At 56.9% G+C, this 23,294-nt stretch overlaps 1 protein-coding gene across 3 annotated transcripts in view; it reads left to right on the top strand.

The window, feature by feature from the left end:
* Positions 1 to 19,485, top strand: part of NUDCD3 (NudC domain containing 3) — a 61,769-nt gene extending 42,284 nt beyond the window's left edge. Inside the window, exons 4-7 of one of the 3 annotated variants that reach the window (XR_006210113.1) lie at positions 8,218 to 8,361; positions 15,842 to 16,030; positions 18,144 to 18,372; positions 19,366 to 19,485. Coding sequence is in view for 2 of the 3 variants with exons in the window: in XM_042962828.1 (XP_042818762.1) it covers positions 8,218 to 8,361; positions 15,842 to 16,030; positions 18,144 to 18,254 (444 nt within the window). In the remaining variant the exon portion in view is untranslated. Of the gene's footprint in view, positions 1 to 8,217; positions 8,362 to 15,841; positions 16,031 to 18,143 lie in introns of all 3 variants that reach the window. The other 2 variants (XM_042962837.1, XM_042962828.1) reach the window with 2 other exon arrangements.
* Positions 19,486 to 23,294: the final 3,809 nt, after the last annotated feature.

Here is a 23,294-nt window from a genome sequence, read left to right as displayed (position 1 = left end):
AATCCACTTGGATTTTCTCGCCCCTTTTGAGCAGCTTCGTCTAAATTCTAATGGTTTCTCATTCAACTGTTACAGAAATGAAATGATTTTTCTCTTATGGAAGACACTGCTGTGTGGTGATCTGGGCCTTATCTCATTGGTTACTAACCAGGAGCCTAACTAACACAGTATGAATTTTGTCACTTAGGAAGTTGATTATTGTATTTGATTAGGTGGAGACACTCCAGAAATGCTCCTGTTCAAAAAGTACAGGGAGAACTTGAACAGAATTAGTTAAAACTGAGAATGGAAATGGACACTAGTGTTGATTTTTAAAAATGTTATTTTAAGGAAAGGCTCTGCTACAGATTGCTGTGTGTGGATAAGGGTGGTGGGTGTGCTGGTGAGGAGGGAGTGCTCTGGGTTTGAAAGCAGGTCCTGGGTGGGATGGAAGGTTAATCATGCTTAGTAAATGTGGATGTGTTCTCTGGATGTGTCCACACAGTGCGTTCGCATGTTTTCTTTATTTATTGTTCAGTAAGGGACACATCTCTCAACCTTGTGGGTGTTCTTGATCTCATGGGGGCTTCCTTGGTAGGGTCCTTGTCAGCACCTTGGGGTGATGGCCTCTGGCCTGTGACAGGACATTCCTGAACATGAGATTTTTTTCCGGGGTGGTCTCAACCTCTGTTTCTACATTGGGACCGCCTCCCTGGTCCTTCCCCGGCATCTTAGGCCTGGTCACTTGGGATGAGGCAAGGGAGGGGAGGAGGCATCTCTGCCCTTCTCACTGCGTACCCACGTGTGTCAGCCCTGTCTTTCCCTCTCTCCCCGCCCGTGGACACACATTCTCAGTTCTCAGGGGTATGTACCTGGTGCACACGGTAGCAAAGGTAGCTCCCTTTCTGAAGGGCTGCAGACTGTATTCCAAAGTGCTCGCACCAGCTTTAACATTTTACATACCCACCAGAAGTGTGTGCGGGCTCCTGTTCCACGTCCCCGACACCTGTTGTCACCTGTTGTCTGCCTCCTGATGACTGCCCAGAGGTATCTCGTTGTGGTTTCCGTTTGTGTTTTCCGGATGACTCATAGTGTTGAGCATCTTTGCATGTGCTTATTAGCTATTTGTATGTCTTCTTTAGAGAAATTTCTATTCAATGTCTTTGCCTTTTTAAAAATTGCTTTCTTTTTATTGTTGAATTGTAAGAGTTCTTTTTAAATATAAATATTATACCCTTGTCAGATAATTTGTAGATATTTTCTTTTGCTCCATGAGTTGTCTTTTTATTTTCTCAAGAGATGATGGGTTTTTTGTTTTTTTAATTTTTAAAAAAATGTTTATTTTTTGAGAGAGAGAGAGCAAGCCAGGGAGGGGCGGAGAGAGAGGCGAGAGAAGTCCCAAGCAGGCTCTGTACTTTCAGCACAGAGCCCAGTGCGGGGCTTGAACTCAAGAACTGTGAGATTATGACCTGAGCCAAAACCAAGAGTCAGACGCTTAACCGACTGAGCCCCCAGGCGCCCCAAGAGATGATGTTTTTTGAAGCACAAAAATCTTTATAAAGTCTAGACTGTATTGTCTGTTTATTTTTGGTTGCGCATGCACACCTAAGAAACTGTTGCCTGATCCATGGTGTGGATATTTACGTTTTTGTTTCGTTCTGAGAGTTTTATGGTTTTAGCTCCTACATAGAGGTTTTTGATTCATTTAGAGTTCATGTTTGTAGAAGGCAGGAGGGAGTGCTCTGACTTCATTCTTTTGCATGTAGACATCCCTGTCACCGTCCTGTTTATTGAAAAGACTTTTCTTTTCCCCATCGAATTGCCTTGGCACCCTTGTTTAAAATCAACTGACTATAAAGCTTATGGGTTTATTACTGAATTTTAAATTTTATTCCAATGATCTGTATGTCTGTTTTTATGCCACTACCACAGTTTTGGTTATTGGATCTTCGTAGTACGTTTTGAAATTTTTTGTTCCTTTTTTCCTCCATGACTGCTTTCTTTTGTGTTAGAGATTTTCTAGGGTAGTATTTTAATTACCTTATCTTTTATTAAACTGTATTTTGGGGATTATTGTCTTATTGTTTTCTCTGGATTACAGTCAATATAGACTTAACTTCAATGTGTATGCAGAATTGGGTTAAAAAAATTTTTTTTAATGTTTATTTATTTTTGAGAGATAGAGACAGAGCATGACCAGGGAAGGGGCAGAGAGAGGAGGAGACAGAATTGGAAGCAGGCTCCAGGCTCCGAGCTGTCAGCACAGAGCCCGATGCGAGGCTTGAACTCATGAACCGTGAGATCATGACCTGAGCTGAAGTCAGATGCTCAACCGACTGAGCCACCCAGGCGCCCCCAGAATTTGGTTTTATATGGTAATTTCTGTTCTCTGCTACTTTGTGTTGCAGCCCTTTTTTTTTTTAAGTTTATTTTTTTATTTTGAGAGAGAAAGCGTGTGTATGAGCGGGGGCGGGGCGGGGGGGGGGCGGGGAGAGAATCCCAGGCGGCCTTCACACTGTCAGTGCAGAGCCTGACACAGGGCTTGATCTCACAAAATGTGAGATCATGACCTGAGCTGAAATTAAGAGTTGGATGCTTAACCGACTGAACACCCCGCCCCCCGCCCCTGCCCCAGTACAGCAAGCACCCTGTGGTACAGTTCTTTTAAATCAAATAGGAGAGAAGAAGAGTTAACAAACGAAAGGCACACTTACACTGTCTTCTGTATTTCCCTTTACCAGCACTCTATTTGTTCATGTGGATTCAAATTACTGTTTAGTGTCCTTTTATTTCAGCTTGAAGACGGCTAGTGTTTCTTGCAGGGCCTGTGCAAGGAAAGATGAGCCTGTTAAGTGAATTCCCTCAGGATTTTTGTTTGTTTACTCTGAGAATGTCTTAATTTCTCCTTCATTTTTTGCAGGATAGTGTTGCTGGGTATAGAATTCCTGGTTGACACTACTTCCCTTCACCCTTTGAGTACTCCCTCCCACCACCTTCTAACCTGGTTTCTGGCGGCGGACCAGCTGGTGCACCTGCTGAGGAGCATGCCTGGTGTTGAGTGGCTTCACATCCTGCTTTCAAGATTCTCTCTCTGGCTCATTCTCTCTCTGGCTCTGGCTTTCTTGACAGTTTGATCTGGATGCGTCTAGGTCTTGGTCTCTCTGGATTTATACTACTTGGAGTTCATTGAGCTTCTTGAATGTGGGTTTTCAGCCATGTTTCATATATTCTTTCTACTCTTTTTCTCTTTCCTTCTGGGGCTCCATTATGCACGTTGTGGCATGCTTCTTGCCATCCCCCCGGTCTCTGAAGCTCTGTTCAGTTTTTCATTGTTTCCTTTCTGTTCCTCAGACTTACTACTTTCATTTGACCTATCTTCAAATTTTCCAGTTCTTTCTTCTGGCTGCTGTAATTGGCTTCTGAGACCCTCTAGTAGATTTTTTTGCTTCAGTTCTTTTTCCCCCAGTTACTTTTGAATTCCAGAATTTGTATTTGGTTCTTTTAAAAAAGTAACATATATTTCTTTATTGATTTTCTTAAGAGATACTGTTCCTGTACTTTCCTTTAGTTATTTATACATGGTTTTCTTTAGCTCTTTGAGTGTATTTACCATAGTTGATTTATAGACTTTCTACTAAGTTCATGTCTGGACTTCCTCAGGAATAGATTTTGCTTGTTTTTGTACATTGTGTATGGGCTGTCTTTGTTTTTTGTGAGTCTTACAATTTTTTTTTGTTGAAAATTGGGCGTTTTAACTAACAATGTGGTAATTCTGGAACTCAGACTCTCCTTTTCTCCATGGTTTGTTGCTGTTGGTACTTGATGGAGTTCTTGTTTGATGACTTCTTTTCTTTTCTTTTCTCTTTTTTTTTTTCTTTTCTTTCTTTCTCTCTTTCTCTCTGTCTCTCACTCTCTATTTCTCTCTCTCTCTCTCTCTTCTCTGTCTTTCTGTCTTTTTAAGAGAAAGAGAGAGAGAGAGCCCAGGAGCAGGGGAGGGGCACAGAGGGAGAGAGAATCTTAAGCAGGCTCCATGCCCAGTGCAGAGCCTGACGTGGGCTCGATCTCACAACCGTGAGATGATGACGTGAACTGAAATTGAGAGTCAGATGCTTAACTGACTGAGCCACCCAAGTTGCCCCTGATGACTTTTCTGAACTAATTTTCTAAAGTGTGTATTCTTTATCATGTGTGGCCAGTGAAGTCTTTATTTGGTGAGCTTAGTGATCAGCAAATGATTGGACAGACTTATTTATTTATTTTTTTTACATTTATTTATTTTTGAGAAACAGAGTGAGACAAAGCGTGAGCGGGGGAGGGGCAGAGAGAGAAGGAGACACAGAATCTGAAGCAGGCTCCAAGCTCTGAGCAAGTGGTCAGCACAGGGTCTGATGCGGGGCTTGAACCCGCAAACTGTGAGATCATGACCTGCGCCAAAGTCAGACGCTCAACCGACTGAGCCACCCAGGTGTCCCGATTGGACAGACTTTCTTAAACACCTAGAACCAGTGAATCTTTCTTCCATGGAGCTCCATGTACATATTGGGGCATGCCTTTAACACTTAGCCTCGCAGTTGAAAAGTCAGCCATAGCCTCCATTTCCTGCTCATGCAGAGTCTCAAAGTCAGCTGGTGGTGAGGGGTTAGGGCCTCACCTAAGGATTTTTCCTAAGCTTGCACACGGCCTGCACATTCACGTGGCCCAAATGTTCAAAACCTCCATGAACATTGTATTCCCCAGCGTTTTTTTGTTTGCCTCAGCTGTTATCCACTATTGCAGTCCGCAGTGAAATTAAAATACTTGCCTCTAATTGTTTGCAGCAAACACTCTCTGGGGAAAAGGCTTTTCTGAGTCCATTCAAAACCAGCCTAACACGTGGGATCTTCCAGGGAACTGTCACACAGGACAGGTACAGTTCTTTAGGAATGGAGTTTTGAAGGAGCCCCAGCCCCTTTCTGCTGTCTCAGGTGTGCCAGGCTGTGCTGGGAGCGCAGGTTACCAAGGGACTGGAGAGTGAGAATGGGTCTAGGGTAAGTTAGAAGGTCACAAAGCTTGTGTTGCTTGCATAAATGCTCTCTGGATTCCTGCAAACCTTTGGTTAGTTTCCAAAGTTCGGAAAAAGTACATATTGAAAAAGTACAAGTTTTTACTAGTGTTCTTGTTGCTTTTTTGGAAGAAAGCTTTTTCAGGGTTTTACTCCATTATTTTCTGTTTCGGATCAGGAAATTTCTTGTGTAGCTTCTTGTTTTCCTGGTGTGTTTCTTGCTTTCTTTTTCTTGTAAAAAATAGTATGCTTTCATCATAACCTCAGAGCCACCCAGACTCTCTGGTACAGTGTATTGTCTAGAAACCACTTTCCTGAGGTCCTTTCACCTCTCATTCCAACCTGGGCCGATTGTGTTTGAGTTCTGTACAGCTCCCATCCAGGAGCTTCCTTTCACCACACTTCTAGATGAAATTCAGTATGTTGGGGATCTCTGTTGCACCTTCCTCTTCCCCCTCCCCCAGTTTTAGTAAGATATAATTGACATATAATGCTGTTATTAGCTCGGGTGTATAGAGTACTGATTTGAAGTCCGTATGTATCATGGGATGATCACCATGGCAGGTTTGGTGGCCTCCTTCGCCGTACGTAGTTACGGTTTTGTGTGTGTGTGTGAGGAGTGTTTCAGTTCTGCTGCCTTAGCAACCTGCGCACACGCGACAGGGATGTGAGCTGCAGTCACCAAGCTGTACAGGAGATCTTCCTCTGGTTTAATTTTCTTCTCATTTTGCTGTGGTTTAGCCTCAAGGAACTTTCTCAAGATACGTTATAAATCCAGAGATCTTGAATGTTTTAAAATGTAGTTATTTTAAACCTCTGCTTATTCCCTGGTTTGGGTATGAATAGAAATCTAACTTCACGAAAATTCTCCACTTGGAAGATGGAAGCCATGGCCTGCCTGTGCTTCTGCATCCAGTGTAACTGATTCTAGAGATCTTCCGTTCAGGTTCTTTGTGAGTAAACTTTTTTTCCCTGGGGAACTTTCGGGGCCTTAAACAGCTGAGGTTATGAAACCACGAGTTTGCGTGAGTCATCTTTCATTCGTTCTGTGTAGCCCTCAGTGGGTTTTTTGTCAGAAGGCACGTTTTCCTTCAACTCTGGAGCGTTGTCCCGTGGCTGCTGTGGTTTATGGCATGCCACACTGACCGCCTGATGCATCTTGTCTCTCCCTTGATGCTTTCCACCCTTGCTGTTGGGAGTTTTATTTTAGCCTCTGTGTGTTTAGTATGTGTGAGCGTTCTGTTCTCCTGTTTCTTTTTGCTTCCACACTCCTCTCATCTCTCTGAGGGTGTGTATTGGAAATATTTTGGAATTTCCTTTCTTCCTAATTAGTTCTGTAGTCTTTGTGTTCCATGCTGCAGATTTTCCTTCAGGATGCAATTCTGAGTTCCCTGGTTGTTTTTTATTTAAAAACCTATTTTCCACATTCTTTAGGGTAGGGGATGGTGTTGATGATTTTCCCCATATCGGTCTGGGGTCTGCTCCTCTCCCACCTAGGAGGGCTGAGGGGCTGGCCACCCACACGGCCCCCACACACTGCCCGTCACACTGCTGACCAGGGTGTTTGGGATGGCGCCCCGTGCTGGTCTGGGCCACGGTGTGTTCTGTCCTTTCTGATGGGTCCTCCCCAGCACAGCCGTCCCCGGGCTGACCCTGACTCTGAGCTGCTTGGCATCTGCCCTCCCTGCCTGCCGACTGCCAGCCGGAAGCCCCAGGTGGCCACGGCCCCCAGGTGCAGACCAGTCTTTTGTCCCTGCTCCACACTGTCTGTCCCCATGCTCGTGCTGGTCTCCCTGGAGCTGCTGGAAGCTTGTCTGTGCTGGTCTCCCACCTCCTCCCTTGTGCTGTCTGGCCTTTTCCTCTTTGTGCTTTGTTTCTGTGGGTCGCAGAGGCTGGGACATGCTCACCCCTCCCAGAGTGACATCTCGAACTGGAAGCGTGTCCTTTCTGGGTCCCCTCGGTGCTTTGGCCCATCCCCTGTTGTGCAAGACCAGCAGCGTGAGCAGCTTGCCCGAATTTGGAGATTATGGTTATGTAACGCTGGCTGGGAGGATTTTATTAAAGCGAGCTTGCTCCTGGGGTGCCTCCACTGCACCCCAGGTTCATGGTCAAGGACATCTGACGGGCCAGTGATTGGATCCCCCAGGAGTGTGCCAGGTGCTGGGTAACGCCCGGTTGTACCCGTGTCTTCACGGAGCCGGCCGAGTCGACAGTAAACCCTCCCAGAGGTTAGGTGAGGGGCAGCCGTGCCCACAGGATGCCACCCAGCCTGTGTGTGTACACGTGTGGGCACTGGCTCACCCGTCCCCAGGCGCGGCCTGGAATTCTCCTTGTCTCTGAAAGCCAAAGTTAATGGAACGGCATCTTGCCATGGGCCATCTTCCACCTGAGGGTACTTCACGTTAGGTTATGGCAGTTAGGTTACAGCAGCCAAGCCTGAATATCTATCTGTGACTCTCAGAGTTTGTTTTCAACACTTTACGTTTAATGAGCACTTGTGGGGTCACATGGAGGCGGGGGCGGCGAAGGGGGGGCGAGGGGGGGCGGGTGTCGCCTCCACACAGAATCGGATGGAGCCCACCCTTAGGAAGGCCTGGGTTCCCACCTCCAGTGTCCCTTCACCTGATGCATTCTTCAGGTGCGGTCACAAAAAGACTTTGCATTATAGACACAGATTTCAGAGTTTGAAAAGGGACAGGACTGGTTTGCTCTTCTTGTCCAGTTCGTGATCTGATGAACCTCCAGGGGTTTGGGAGCACTGGGTGCTGGCCAGCGAGGTGGGTGCCTCTCTGCTCGGTGCAGCCTCAGCAGCTCCTGGAAGAGGGCATGTGGGGGGGCTCTGCTCCCCCTGCCAGACGGCGGGATGGGAGAGGGAGGCACACCCCAGCTGCGCCACCCACGCCTGCCTGCCGCGTGGGGCTCGGTCCCCTGATGGAGCAGGGGCTTTGGTGGGAAGCCAGTGGTTTTCCCCATGTCATCGTTGTGCACGTGGAAACAGAACTTGCAGTACATTTACTTGAAGGAGATTGATGCGCAGGCCTCCTCAGGTGTCCCTTGGTTGGGACGATGGTCTTCGTCCAGCTGCCTGCTGCTCCCAGGTAGTCATGTGTCGTGTTCTGGTCTGCACCCGGCTCCTGCTTTGGAGTGTGCTGCGCACCCATCAGGGTGCCAGGTGACTCCCTTCTCCTCGGTTCCAGGTCTCGGTGGCCCTGAGCAGCAGCTCCATCCGGGTGGCCGTGCTGGAGGAAGCTGGGGAGCACGTCCTCATGGAAGGGAAGTTCACCCACAAAGTCAATACTGAGAGCTCCCTCTGGAGCCTGGAGCCTGGGAAGTGCGTTCTGGTGAGTGTGGGCATCCATGCTGGGCTGCGGGAAGGAGTGGGGGCTGGGGGCAGGGGGGGTTCCTGCGGTCTAGGGCGCCGCTCAGGGCGCCTTTGCTGGCCTCGGCCCTACAGGCCCCCACCACTTGGCACTCTGAAGTGGAGCCAAGTTAACATGAGACCCACGGTGGTCCGTCCTCGGGCGCACGTGGTGGCTGCACTCGGTGAGCATGGAGGGGCTCCTGGCAGGGTCATCCCTGCACGGCAGAGCTCGCGTGGATGTGACCCCCGGTCCCAGAGGCTCCTGCTTGCCAGGTCCTGGGTCATGTCGGAGGCAGAGTCAAGTAAGGTGAGGATTGAGAGGCAGGTTGAATTTCCGGGATGCTGCACCAGAGGACGCAGAGCACAGTCGGACCGCTTATTGGACAGCGGGGATCTCATTGAGCCACTCGGGGCTGCAGAGCCCCAGCAGGAGCTTCAGTGCCCTGTTTACTGGAACCTTCCATGGCTCTGCCCCCTCTTCAAGGTCTTGGCCTGGTCAGTGGGTGCTGCCCAGCGGGACCTCATATGGCACAGGGTGCCTCACCAGACAGGAAGATACCAGGTTTTTGGACAAAACCTGAGGGTTTTAAAGGCACGTTCTTCACGTGTGCCAGAAAGGAAGGAAAGAAGAAAGCAAAAAAATGTGTGTTTCGGTTTTATGAAGATCTGCATCTCCGTGGAATGGGTGCCAGCGGGCCAGCCTGTCTGTGGGGACTGTCAGGGCCGTGGGGTGGAGAGGGGTCTGTCAGTGCTGGGCTGCTGGAGTTCCTTGGCACACGGGGCCCCTGCACGTGACGAGGACAACGGGTCGCAGAGCATAGGCCTCCCCACATGACAAGGACACCAGGTCGCAGAGCACAGGCCCCTCCGCATGACGACGACACCAGGTCGCAGAGCACAGGCATGTCTGCTTGGCCCTTGTTCTGAACCTAGCTTTGCACGTCCTTGTCCTTGCGAGGCTTCTCTCTGTGAGACCACCTCCCTCTCATCACCCTGGGGCTCAGCCCTTCTGGCCGTCAGGCTGTGCCTCCCATCCCCCCCCCCCCCCCCCCCAAAGCCCATCCCTGCACCCGGCCATGTGGGCGGCGGTGTCTCCAGCTCCTCTCATTTGCAAAATACCTTCACGATGACGGCCTTACTTCCCACGGTCGGTAGGCACAGTCAGGGTCTCTTTGCCCCCTGCCCCATGACAGCCGCTGGCAGCTCCTGTGGCACAGGTGGAGTTGTGAGGCCGGAACCCGTGGACAAGGGGTGCAGCGGCTCCAGAGCAGTGCCCAGGGTGAGTCCTGGTGGTACCGTTGCTGTGCTCCCTGGAGGAGCATGGCTGGGAAGCCCTCACCATGCAGTCTGTCTGCCCTGACACTTCCTCTGGGATGCACGAAACCATGTCCGTACAAGGACAGGCTGGCCTCACAGCCACTGTGACCGGTGTACCTGACATCACTGCTGTGGAAACATGCTGCTCATGACTCGGTAGTGCGTCTCGTAATGGCTTTGCTTGGCAGAGGTGACTTTGACGTCCTCGTGGCCATGTTGTCTCTGTTTTGTGCGCGTGTGCCTAAGCGGGGTTGTGGCCGGGCCGGAGTGCGATTCATCGTCCCGGCTGCCACTTGTAAGCACACAGGGGGCCGGGCTCTCGGAGTGGCCTGGTAACACAGTAAACTCTCTGGAAGCTTGCTTTCTGGACCCGGACCCTGCACCTGGAAGTGGCTCACCCGAGCTGAAGCCCGCCTGTTCCCTCCCTGTCGGCCTTCCCGCTGCAGGACGCCCAGGACGGGGCCGGGAGGAGTGCCTGTGGCCGGTTGGAGGCCTTCCTGTGGTCGCCCTCGCCATCCCGGAGCTGGTGCACTTGTTGCTGCCAGGAACGCGGCTTTGAGGAGTTTTCCCTGTGGACCTCCTGCCAGCAGGGTCCATGTGGAAACCCTGGATCCCCGGGTGCCGGACAGGTCCCTCCCCACTGTCTCCAGAGTGCTTGGCTGTCTGTGCTGGAGCCACGTGTGTGCGGGCCTCACCGCCTGCCTGCCTGTCCCCAAGCTCACTCTTCAGCCTGGCCCTGGCATGGCCGACGTGTCCTGCCCATGGGATGCAGTCTTTCCCCCGTGTCTCCTCGCTCCCGACCACAGGCCGTAGTCTGGGTTTGATAGTTCATCTGTCGGTGATGTTTGGGGTCATGCATCTGAGATGATATGGTGGCTCAGCTGTTCTGACACATGAAGGCCCTGCTTGTGTTTGCTGCTGGGAACAAGCCCGTGTCGCTCGGGCATCGGGGGCAGACGGCAGGGCTGGTGGGGCCCCTCCTCTGCTCAGCATTGCCTGGCGTTGGGAACCTCATCAGCCATGGGAGCTCGGTTCCTCACCCTCGAGATGAGGCCGAGAGCCGTGGTCGGTCACTCTCGACATGTGGGCCGCTAAGGAATATGGTCAAGGGCCCCTCTCCTGAGGGCTGCAGAGGGCCCCACATGCCCTGGTGTCCTCACCAGAGCCTGGAACCTGCACGTGCTACCTCGCGGGAGACGAGAGGGAAGTGTGAGACAGAGGAGGATGTGCAAACCAGTAGTAACATGAAGACAGGCGGAGACTGGGGCCACAGCCCATCCCTGGACCCCTCAGGAGGGGCCGGCTGGCCTCACCCGGAGAGGGCAAGTGTCCCCCACTGCCCTGGGGCAGTGGCACAGGCCTCGGGTGTCAGTGTGTCCATGACGGCCTCACAGAGCAGGTGGGCACCCCAGGACTGCCTTCACCTCAACAGAGTCCTTGGTCCGCGCCCCTGACCTCCTGATAGTCGAGGCCGCCTGCTTCCCAGCCACCCCCTCGCCCGAGTGGTTGCTTTCGGAGCAGGCAGGGGCGGCAGCTAAAACCGGATGACAGCTCTTGCCTCCCTCCCTCCCACACTCGAGAATGCCTCTCAGGCAAGAGACGTGAAGTCAGCGCCTCCCCCGACCGTTCTGTCCCAGAACCGCCCGGCACACTGTCCTCGGTTCCCCTCCAGGTGGTGCTGGTGGCTCGGTGCCCGGGGGCCGGGGGCCGGGGGCAGGGGGAGGGTCTGGGGGTGGAGGGTTGAGATGCACCCCAGGCGGGGGTGGTCCGTCAGCTGACCCTCTAGCCATTCAGGTTGGCTCAGCAGGTGCAGGGTGTTCTGGGGCCCGTGTCTGCTCAGGGGACACGGGGGTGAGCATGTGTACATGCTGTGCCTCCGCGTGCTTGGATGACTGACTTAGGTCCTTAAGTTCAGTTCTCAGAAGCAGAGTCGCAGGCTGACTGTGGTCCTTGGCCGTTTGCCAGGGGCTCCCCCCCTGCACTGTTTCTGTGGTGACCTGGGTCCCTGTGTGTCCTCTGCTGGTCCCCCTGCACTCCTTTCTCTCTCTCCCTCTGCTGGTGGGGATGTGGGTTTCTCAGGAAGGGCCTTCCCGTTGCTGTTTTCTCGCTGGTGGCCACCAGTGTCACAGAGAGAGTATCCTCCTTCCTCCCAAATGCAGGTTAAATAACATTAGCATTTTGGTGTATGCCGGAAGCCTGAAAACCAGTTGCCAGAATGAAATGCAGGCCCTTGGCTTTCAGCACTCTCATCTCCCGGGGTCCTGGGAGTTTCTTGGGACAGTCAGCACCTTGGCACCACCGCAGGTGTCCCTGAGCCCCAGCAGGGAGTGGGGGCGGGGGGCCAGGGCAGTAGGGATGTGCTGACAGGACCGGTGGGCCGCGCTCCCAGGGGACCCAGATACCGTCCCTCTATCCCGCAGAGACCCCGCTCAGCACCACCTGGCCGCCCTGTGCTTTCAGCACGTGGGTCCTCCCACCTCCCCCACACCTGCACCACACACTGTGGCCCTGTCCTGTTTGGCCCACGTGGTGCTTTGATTTGTAAGCTTAAAAAACTTGTGGACAACATGGAACACCAGGAGATTGCCCATCATGGCACCCCCTCCAGCAGGTTCTAGATGTGGATCCCGTCCCTCATGGTGCGCCTCCGGCAGGTTCTGGAAGGTTCTGGATGCGGATCCCCATCCCCTCACAGAAGTGCCTGCAGAGGGCAGCTTCCTGTCATCTGTCCTGGGCTTGACACGCCTCCGCGGAGCCCCTGTCCACAGCTTTCATGGATGCCTCCCCAGCCTGCACTGTCCAGAGGGCACCTCAGCAGGCACTTGGCCGCCTGCTTGGACACGGCTCTGCCATGGAGGGGGGTGGGGGAGGCAGAGGTGGTGACTCACCCGCACAGGTTGTGGGCGTTATGGGTTCGTTCATGTGGAGCTTGAAGTTTCTGTGAGGACATTTCAGGAAGCTGGTTCTGGGTCTGGGACCCAGTCTGTACAGGATCCTGGAGGGAGGCCAGGTAAGGGGGGGCATGTTACCAGGTGGCAGTGAGCTCGCTGGCCTGTCAAGCCAGGAGACTGAACACCAGCGTAGTTGGGGACAGGAGTGAGTGGGGGCCTTTGAAACACTGGGCGTCCAGGAGGAAGCTGTCGTGGAGGAGGAGGCCCCTGCCAACAGTGTGGGGAAGATGGAGTCAAGGAGGAATGCACAGAGCATGTGGCTGCATGATGTCTGTGCCTAAACGGGGGACATGCTGGGAAGGGCACAGCGTCCCCTTTGCTGTGTCCTGTTGGGGACGCTTCTCTGAGTTTAATCAGGAGGAAACACCAGACAAACCCCGAATGAAGAATGGTCTTTAGGAGAGGCCGTGGAATGTTCCAGTTGAGTGGGGACAGGACCCCAGCGCACATCCCATGCTGGAGGGAAGGTGAGCTGCGGTTCTAGTAGAGGAAGGAGGCCCTTATGGAAATATCAGGGGTCAAGGGTCAAGGTGGTTCAGAAAAAAATCCTGGAGTTTGCTGTGTGTTACGCATGTCCTTAAACAGAGAGGGTTCATGTGCAGACTCGTGATGATAAAGCATGTTGCTGGGAGGTCCGGGGAAAAGCGCATGGATGTGTTTGGAATTAATTGCAAGTAAAATGTTCAAAAAACCACGATGGCAGAGAAACTCGAGAACAGGTGCTTACACCCTCGGTCGTCAAGGACTCGTGACCCGGAGCTGCTGGCTGTGTGGCTGTGTGTTTGTCGGGGCTCAGGACGTACCCCCAGACCGCGTCTCCACAAACCTGATTTTTAGGGAAGTAACAATGTTACAGTGAAAAATCAAAACCCCACGTTAAGCCATCAGGCTCCTTTAGACCCAGGGCTTCGAGCTCTGTTCCAAGGGCGTCTCCTCGGCGCTGTCTTGTTTTGGCCACTGCAACGTGGATGTACCTCGAGGACACCATGCTGAGTGCAAGAGGCGGGGGCACTGAAGGACACGTGACGTGTTTCAGGGCCGGGAGGAGGGGCTGCTTGCGGGCACAGGGCTCCTTTTGAGGTGGTGACCCCGTTGCGGAACCGGATACAGGTGGAGGTTGTACAACACTGTATATGCACTGACACAGACTCGTCGACTTTAGTTTTTTGAAGTTTATTTATTTTGAGAGAGAGAGAGAGAGAGAATGAGTGGGGGAGGGACAGAGAGAGGGAGAGAGAGAGAATCCCAAGCAGGCGGCACACTACCAGTGCAGAGCCCAGCGTGGGGCTCCACCCGGTGACCCTGGCATCATGGCCTGAGCTGAAGTCAAGAGTTGGACGCTCAACCAACGGCCACTCAGGCGCCTCCTGTGAGCTTCACCTCAAAAAGAATTTTTTTAAAGGTGGTGTTGGGATTGTCTTGGTTTTTGTTGGGTTTGCAAAGGGCCCGGGAGTGCTTGCCGTGTGGACCCAAGATGCGCGGGCAGTGCAGCCCACTGGGTTCCTTGTGTGCAGCATCAGCCCATCCTATCCCCAGGCTGCACGGGGCCTGGTCGTGCGTGCACACCTGCCCAGACACCCTGCGTGTGGTTCGTGGTTTGGGTGAGAAGGGCCAGCGGCAGAGCCTGGGGCAGGGCAGGGGGCAGGGGTGTCTGCAGAGACCCCAGCCAGGGTGACAGCAGAGGGAACACAGAATGAGCCTGGAGGGCCTCTGTTTCCCGAGATGGATCAGCACCTTGGTCATCTCTCCAGGAACAATGAAGATGGAGTACGCTTCCACTCGGGAGGTTTTCATTGCTTTGGAAGGAACACAGATTTGCACCTCAGTGAAGATTCTCAGTGTTGGGGCCTTGGCCGGGTCGGGTCCCCAGGCCCAAACTGAGGAGCAGAGTCCGTAAGAAGCCAGCTGAACGGAGCATCTGGAAACAAAATCCACCCCACACGCAGACCACGGCATTGGCGGGGAGAAGTCCTTCCTCTGCTGGACTGGCAGGCGGGGGCGCTCAGAGCCCCACGCCCCCTGGGACAGTCGGTGCGGAAGGGGGGAGGCTTATTTCTGTTGTGCCGACATTGATGCCACACTGTCACCGTGCTGTGATCCTCTCACTTGTGGCCCGCCCTGTATCCGTGCCCACAGCCCGAATCCTTCTCAGGGACCTCGCAAATGTCACTGGTGGGGACCAGGTCTGGGTTTGTGGTGTCATGATCGCTCTCCAGCCAGTAACCCTCTTCCCAGGGTGCTGCCCCGACACAGACCTGCTCTAGCTGCTGGCTGGTCACATCTGCTCTCTCTCCTGGCCCTTTGGGTCATGACAGGTTTCAGGCCATTGGATGGTAAATGGACAGGGTGAGGGAGAGTGGGCCGCCCACTTGTCAGTTCTTGACCACCAGTCCCCAGGAGGCGTGCAGTCTGGGCCCTCCCTGTATGCAGTCCCGACATTGGCGTGTGCCGGGTGAGCTGGCAGGGCCGGGCCGAAGAATGTGGATAGAGGTTCCTGTTTGGGGTCCAGTGTATCCCTGGTGGTGCAGGGAGGCTGTGAGGGGGGCTGGGTGGGGTCCTGGGCTTCCGAGAGGACGTGGGGGGTGGGGCAAGCCCTGATCCCCCAGGCCCCTGACTGGTGCCCCGTCTCCCACACTGAGCCCCCTGCTCCCCGCCATGTGCCCCCTGACTGGTGCCCTCACACACACTGAGCCCTGTCCCCCCCACAGTGTGTCCCCTGACCGGTGCCCCCCACACACACTGAGCCCCACCCCCCCCATGTGCCCCCTGACCGATGCCCCCCCCCCACACACACACACTGAGCCCGGTCCCCCCACATGTCCCCTGACCGGTGCCCCCCCACACACTGAGCCCGGCCCCCCCACGTGTCCCCTGACCAGTGCCCCACACACACTGAGCCCCGTCCCTCCCCATGTGCCCCCTGACCGGTGTGCCCCCCCCCCACTGAGCCTGGCCCCCCCACGTGTCCCCTGACCGGTGCCCCATACACACTGAGCCCCGTTCCCCCCCCCATGTGCCCCCTGACCGGTGCGCCCCCCCACACTGAGCCCGGCCCCCCACGTGTCCCCTGACCGGTGCCCCATACACACTGAGCCCCGTTCCCCGCCCCCCCATGTGCCCCCTGACCGGTGCCCCACACACACATGCACTGAGCTCTGCACCCCCCTGCTCCCCCTGCTCCGTGTGCCCCAGGTGAGCCTGAACAAGGTGGGTGAGTACTGGTGGAGCGCAGTCCTGGAGGGTGAGGAGCACATCGACATCGACAAGATCAATAAGGAGCGTTCCATGGCCACGGTGGACGAGGAGGAGCACGCGGTGCTGGATAGGCTCACCTTTGACTACCACCAGAAGCTGCAAGGCAAGCCGCAGAGCCATGAGCTGGTAAGGGGGCGTGTGGGGGAGGGGCTGTGCTGGGCAGGGAAGATCCGGTGGGGGCTGGTGGCGTGGCGGGGCTGTCCCTGCCGTGGCATAGCCGGCTGTCTGCTGGGTCCTCGCAGGCCGCTCTAGCCCGGTTGCCTGGTCTCTGTCTGGCATGGGGCGCGTGTTCCACACCTGGACAGAGCCCAGGTGGTGGGGCCGTGACGGGCAGGTCCACACAGATGCGGTAACTCCACGTGTGACCCTAGCTCTCTCCCTCTCACAGGGCTCATGGGAGTCTGGCCAGGGGCCCCGTGAGGCCTCCTTCCAAGTCCTTTTGGAACAAATGTCAGAGGCCTGAGATGTCCGGTGGGCCGGCGGGAGGGGCCCCTTGTCCACAGAGGCCCACACTGGGGGCAGAGAAGAGGGTGGGGTGGGTGCATTCATTCATTCCCAAGAGCGGAAGAAAGGGTCACCTTTGTCAGGTTACTGTTTGCTCCCCTTGTTGGGAACCAGGACCCCAGTGTGACGGGGACTGGACGGGTGAGGGGGTGTTGCTGGGCACCACAGCCACCCACCTCCTAGGGTTTGTTTTCTTTTTCCACGTGCGTCACACACAGGAGCCCCCCAGTGGCGTTGAGATTCGGAGGTGTCCTCTGCGTCCTGGGGCATTCACTGTGGTCCTGCCAATGTCGGGGGTCCACTGCTGGTGTGTCCCTTCTGCCTGCCCTGTCTTTATCCCCTCCTCCCCGTGCAGCCGGCTTTCCTGCGAGAGTCACTCGGAGCGCTGACTGCTCTATCCCAAGTGGGCTCCTGCCCCCAGTCTCCAAATCTTCTCTCAGCCGGGCTCCCTGATCACCAGGGCTCACAGGGCAGGAGGGGAGGCTCTCGGTACCTCTTGGGCCGAGTCTCTGGCTGTGACCATGGAGTTTGCGGGCAGGGGACTTGTCTTTGTGCGAGTTTAGCAGCCGGGCTAGTTTAGTCACGTGACGGTCGCCTGTGGCTGGCGGACGAAAGCTGTGTGGACGTGGACCCCGAGGGAGGGTCTAGGGTCGCTGCCTGGGAGGGGGCCGGGCGCTTAGGCCCAAGGGGGAGCAGGAGACCCTTGCTGACAGGCCCAAGGCCAGGCAGCCGACGGGGAAGTGTCTGAAGAGCTTTGAAGATGGCGCTGGCTCGTGGGATGAGCTCTGTGCCTGGAGTCGGAGGGGAGTCCAGACAGACTTGTGTGCTGGGCAGCGTGCTGGCCCCAGGGCACGAGCGATGCTTTCTGGGCACCTTCAGCAGGCACGAGGGAGCCAGGGGCCACGCGTGCCCCTCCCCCGGGTGAGACGCTAGTGAATGAGTGGCACAGGCTCTGCTGTCTGGGACGCGCCCGGGCTTGGTGGGGATTTGGGGAGGAGTGTGTGCAAACGAGGGCCATCCCTGCATGCGGCCATGGGGGAAGCACGGTGTGGGGGGGTAGGTTTGGGCCACAAGGAGAGCGCGAGGGCCGCAGGCGGGCTGTGCCGGGAGCAGGGGAGGCTCAGAGGTGCTGAAGCCGCGCACAGCTGTGGACAGCTCAACTGATGGCCTCTGGAGGAAAGCTGGTCCCTGGGAGAAGGGCGATGTGTGGGGCCAGAGATGCAGCAGGGCTCACTGGTGGCTCCCTGTGAGGGCCTGACCAGGGGCCCCGTGAGGCCTCCTTCCAAGTCCCTTTGGACTTGGGGCAGGGCTGGTGTGGGGAGTGGGCTCAGGGCCCACCCCAGAGACGCAGGGCCCATGCGAGTCATGTCCAGCGTGGAGAGAGTGTGACTGAGGAGAGGGCTTGAAAGGGGGTGGCAGGAGGGAGTTGGAGCTAAAGCAGTGGGTGGGGGGCCCGTCGTACCCACTCCGTGTCGGCTGGGGCTGGTGTCCAGGTCCCTGGTGCGAGTCTGATGTGCTCGCCCCTGCTCCACTGGGTTTAGCGACGGGGAAGAGTGGTCCCAGGCAGGACAGTCCCGCAGCCTCATTGGACGCCAGGGTTTCTCCCCCTGCCCTGTGTGTGGGGGCATGAGCGTGGGGGCCTGCGGTCGCCCAGGCAGGTCCTCCCGTGGAGGAGGCCGAGTGAGCACTGCTCTGGGCTGTGCGGCTAACCTCTGTGTCTGTTTTCTGTTTGTAGAAAGTCCATGAGATGCTGAAGAAGGGGTGGGACGCAGAAGGCTCTCCCTTCCGAGGCCAGCGGTTCGACCCAGCCATGTTCAACATCTCCCCGGGGGCCGTGCAGTTTTAGCGCCCTGGCACCCTCCTGCAGGGGCTCGCCATCTGGTTGGCCCCTGCCAGCCTTTCTCTCAAGGGTGAACCCGTGGCTCCCAGCCCCGCATCTCCAGACTGTTCCGGAGCAGCGTGGGGTGAGCGGGCCGCTGGCCCCCCCCTGCTCTCCTCTCACTGCTGTGCGCGCTCTGCTTGCTTTCCCCGTGGGGGGGCGGGGGGAAGGTGCTGGACCAGCACCCCCAGGTGCAGGGGGCACGGGGTCCGAGCCTTGACCTGACTCTGGGCACACACGTGTGGTCTCGCTTGGCTTTCGTGTGTGTCCGCTGCCTGCTCAGACCCGTCGAGGAGCAGAGTGGGGTCTTGGTCGCCGCTTGGGGACGTGGGCCACAGGCACAGCAGGAACTGTCCTCTGATGTCCTCCTGTGGACCCGGTCCTTGTAAGAGAGCCGACTGGGCACCCTCGGGAGATCACAGAGACCACGATGCGGCAGCCCCTCCTCTTCCACTGAGCCCAGGGCCACTGCCACCTCTGCTCTGCCAGCCCCGTGACCGTCGCTGTGGGCCACCCTCGTGGGCTCTGCCCTCGGGGCTGGGGAGAAGGACTCCTTCTGGGGGTGGTCCTTCAGGAGACCCCTCCTTTCACCTGAGTAGCTGGGAGCTGGCATGTCACAGTCGTGTGGGGACAGGTTTCTGGCTCAGGGTGGCCAGAAGTGGGTGGGGAACCCCTGAGTCTCCTGATCGACCAGGCCTCAGGTGGCTCTGGTGCCATCGAGGGCATCGCCAAGCTGCTGAGACCCCTCTTCAGGCCCCCCGGATTTGCACGCCTGTGTGCTGACGTGCGCGTGTGGAAACTGTTGGTGAGGGTGTGCTACTTGGGAGATGAGGGGGGGGCCGTGGACTCTGTGGTCACGTGTCTTCCTTTGCCCGACTTTGTTTTCAGTGTTGCGTTTCTGCCCACCCTGCCTGCCGTGACCATATCCTATCTGCGTCTGGGAGCGGCCGGTGGGGCCAAGGCACCCGTCCACGTGGCTGCTGCTGGGCCACCCTTGCCCTTCCGTTGGGCGTCCTCTGCCCCTTGCTGCTGGCCTGGGCCCTGGAGCCCGTGCAGCCTGCGTGTTTTCTCTCTTTAGACACGGCAGCCGCAGACCGGCCACTGAGCTCCGTCAGCGGAGGTCCGAGGAACCGCGGGGTGCCTGCCTGCGAAGTCCCCCTTCTCCAGTGTCTGTTTGCAATAAATCTGTATTTAAGCACTTCAGGGTCCCTGTGTGTCATTTGAGACGTTGTCTGTGTGTGTGTGGAGGTTTCTGGGACTCCAGCCACAAGGTCCTTGGCTCACGTCCACTGCAAACACCAAAGCGGAGAACGCCTCAGTGTCTCGTGAGCCAGGCCGGTCTCTGACCTGTGGTTTTCGGAAATCTGATGAATTTTGGATCAAGAGAAAAGGATTGTAGCTACAGGGCCCCCATCTGTCTGCGGCAGGTTCTGGAAACCCAGGGTGAGCACAGATCCCAAACTGTGGCCAGTGGACCCTCACGCCCATGTTCCTGTGCACTCTGTCGCGGGGGGGACCGCACTCAGTGGGCAGGGCTGGCGCTGTTTCCTGGTTTGCGATTTTTGAACCAATGGAGGGGGCACATGACCCTATTACGCACAGATGCCCAGGGCCAGAGATAACCCGCCAGGGAGGAGTAGCCCCATCTTTCACGTTTGCCCCAAGGTGTGTGGGAGGGGGAACAGGGTCCGCGGTCTGTGTGGAAATGCGTCCATGGGGCCGTAGCTCTTGCACAAGGACATGTGTGCCCAGAAACGTCTGCCCCACGGGCAGGCCCAGCTGCTGCCTGTGAGTCCCCTGGACAGCAGGTTGGTGCTCATGTGGACATGGTGGGGACACCACGCTCCTGTGTTGACACTGTCACGGCTTCGGGGGTGGAGGTGTGGGGAGTTAACCTCTGTCACTTCAGGCTCTGCTCCCCAAGCACCCAGCCGCACCAGCCTGGCAGTGTTCTTACCTGGCAGGGTTCTTTACGGTCGGCCTGCCCACGCAGGTCTGCCAGAGTGCGGCACCTCCTAGATGGGGTCAGGGGACAGGACCAGGTGCGAGGACACTGCAGCCCATGCCGGGAGAGTCTGGGCTCCCGGGACTCAGTCTTGTTCGTGTCGAGGGGAGGGGGTCACACGGTGGGATGGGGGCACACCCCGGCTGTGGACAGCAGGCCTGGCAGCCTGACGTGGCCGTCCTGGGTAACTGGTGTCCTGCCAGGCAGACCTGAGACCTCCATCCTGGAGAAGGAGCCCAGGCCTGGCCTCCTGCTTTCCCAGGCTTGTTTACCAAAGCCGGATGGGCTTTTTTCGGTCCACACAGTGTGGGAGGCCTGCAGAGGTGACACCCCTGAGGCTGGAGCTAGTCCCCGCTCCTGCCCCACCCCCTGCGGGGCCCACCGGCCTCTGCTGTACACGTGGCACTGGCCTGGCATTGGCCGGGCACTCTGCAGGTGGGGGTTAGGCCCCCGGTGTCATTTGCCGACGGAACCCCCACAGCCCAGACGTTCCAAGAGGGGGCCCTGAGATGTGGCTGACCACTTCCTAATCTGGGTCCAGGCCAGCTGCTCTCCTGGGGCTCCTCCCTAAGGAGGGGTTCCAGTGTAGGTGTAGAGATGGTGGGGTCAGAGGCCAGGGGGAGCCCACCCCTTGGGCAGAGTGGTAAGGAAGCTGGCCAGGTCAGGACCATCCTGTGGCCTGGGGTGTGGCCCCCGGTGGGCCATAGTGGGGAAGTGCAGAGCCATCCAGGGTGTGCTGTCCTCAGAGGGGTTGATAGCAGCCACGGGGGGGCCTGGGGACAGGAGACCTTAGACCGGGGCTCAAGATGCTAGCAGAGGCACTGAGGGAGGAGGAGGCAGGGACTTGGAATGAGAGAATGGTCCTTGGCCACGAGGTTTTCCCTCACCCTGACAGGTGACCTCTCCCCATTTAAACCGACACTCTGGGTCCACGTGGTGAGGGAGGGAGTGGGCAGGGGGGCGTGTTGCCCACCCTGTCTCTACTTCCGGTGGGGAAGGGGTCAGGGCCCGCCCCTGCCTTCTGGGGCGCCAGCATCCTCAGGGATACCTGGCAGGGTCAGGACTGCCCCGCAGGCCAGGTGCGTCCCTGTCCTGGTCTCTGGATGGGTCAGGTGTGTCAACCCCCTCGGTTAAGGGGAGGCAGGCTGTGTTTCTGGAGCACCGGGCACACTAGAGGTCACAAAGTGCATCCTGGGATTTGGCAGGGATTGTCATTGCCCCTGATAGTCACAGGACAGTGTGCACTCTGTGTTTACAGTTGAGTACGCAGCCCTGTCACCAGAACCCTGGGTTACCTGGGCTCGTGATCCAAATAAAGCACAAAGATCTGGGGTGAACGCGACTGAGGATGGATTCTGCAGGCCAGAAGAGCCCCCAGTGCACCCCAGGGCCAGGACAAGGGGTGGTGAGGTCCACTCACCTGCCGGGAAGGTGCAGGTCAGGGCCCAGGTGCAGGATGGCAGTCCTCCAAAGCTACCTACTGACCCCTGTGGGGGTGTTGTGGCCCCTGCAGAGGTGGGTGCACCTGAGGGTCTCCCCAACCTCACCCCAGGCCAGATGGTACCACGGAGGTGTGGAGAGGGCCCCTTCCTCCTCAGTTTCCGCAAGAGATCCCTGTCAGTGCCTGTGGCCCCTCTGGGGGTCCCACAAAGAGGGCTCAGCACCGGGGGACGCACCGTCTGCTGCCCCCTTGCCTCCAAGAGCCGGGCCTCCCACCCACCCTGGACCCTCTAGACTCCTGCCCCCTTGGGAGCTGGACCACGCCCCGGACCATCTTCCCTGGACCCTTGACCCCACCCACCTTCCTCAACTGTACCCTTGTGACACCAGAGAGTCTGACAGCCGCCACCAGCACCCTGTCCTTCAGGGACCCCCACTGCTGGGCCTGGTTCCCTCGGCCCCGTCCCCACTTCCTCCCCCACCTCCAGATGGGAGGTGACCTGGCAGCCATGGCCACAGCTGTCAAGAGGCCACAGCTTTTAAAATGTGGTCAAAGTCCCAAACCTAAAGCTCACCGGTTAACCGTGTTCGAGTGCGCACCTCTGTCACCACTGTCTGTCCTCAGATCTTTCTCATTGTCCCAAAGTGAAACTCACACCCATCAAACTATCTGCATTTGTTGCTGGCGTTGAAAGGGAGATTTTACCCAAGTTCCGGTTTCTGGGCGCTCTTGTAACCTTGGGAGCCAGGGAGTGCTGGGGCGGGGGATCTGGTGGGCAGAACTGACCAGCATGGCCCCACCACTGCACCAGGCAGTGGGGAGGGGGCACCGTTGTGACCCAGCTGACCTGGATGGAGCAGAGCCGGCTACCCTGGCAGAGGGAAAGCCCAGATAGTGTGTGTTGGGGGCTGGGGGGCCAGGGCAGGAATGTGCTTGGGGCACAGGGGCCAGAGCCAGGGGCCTGGGGTGCAGACCGGCTCTGGGATTTAGGTCCCGGGAAGAGGTGGGGGCTGGGCTGCAGGTCCCGCCCACCCAGGACAGGTGAGGGGCCACCCAGAGCGGGGGCTGCCAGGGTGGGGGAAGGTGGCCAGCAGCACAAAGCCCCCCACCCAGAACCGGGGCTATGTCCCCTGACTGTGCTAACAGGGACTGCCGCCAGGTGGTAGCCCTGGGATGAGGTGGTCCTGGACTATCCAGGGGCCCCGTGTTCTCACAGGCAGCCCCTTGGGCAGGAGGGGCCAGGTAGTAGAAGGAAACATGGCCACAGAAGTGGGTGTGGGGGCGATGTGCTTCAGGGGTGGGGCAGGCGGCCTCTGGATGGTGGGGGGTGGGGATGCTGCCCCTCCTGATTTCAGACTTCTGACCTCCAAACTAAGGACAACTTGTGTTCTTAAGCCCCTGAGCCTGCCGGCTACAGCAGCCCCAGAAACTCCTGTGGGAGCGGCAGGGAGTGGGGGGAGCTGTGACCTTGGGGGCCGGGGGTTTCTGCATGCGTATTTGCCCAGTGGTGCTGGAGGGATTGCCCCCTATGGCTGTTGCTTCCCTCCTGGATCCTGTCTTA

The sequence above is a fragment of the Panthera tigris genome, chromosome A2 (assembly GCF_018350195.1).
Source record: "Panthera tigris isolate Pti1 chromosome A2, P.tigris_Pti1_mat1.1, whole genome shotgun sequence".
In the NCBI taxonomy this organism is placed as follows: Eukaryota; Metazoa; Chordata; class Mammalia; order Carnivora; family Felidae; genus Panthera; species Panthera tigris.
The sequence above is the reverse complement of the archived record's forward strand: the minus strand, read 5'-3'. Positions and strand labels throughout refer to the sequence as shown.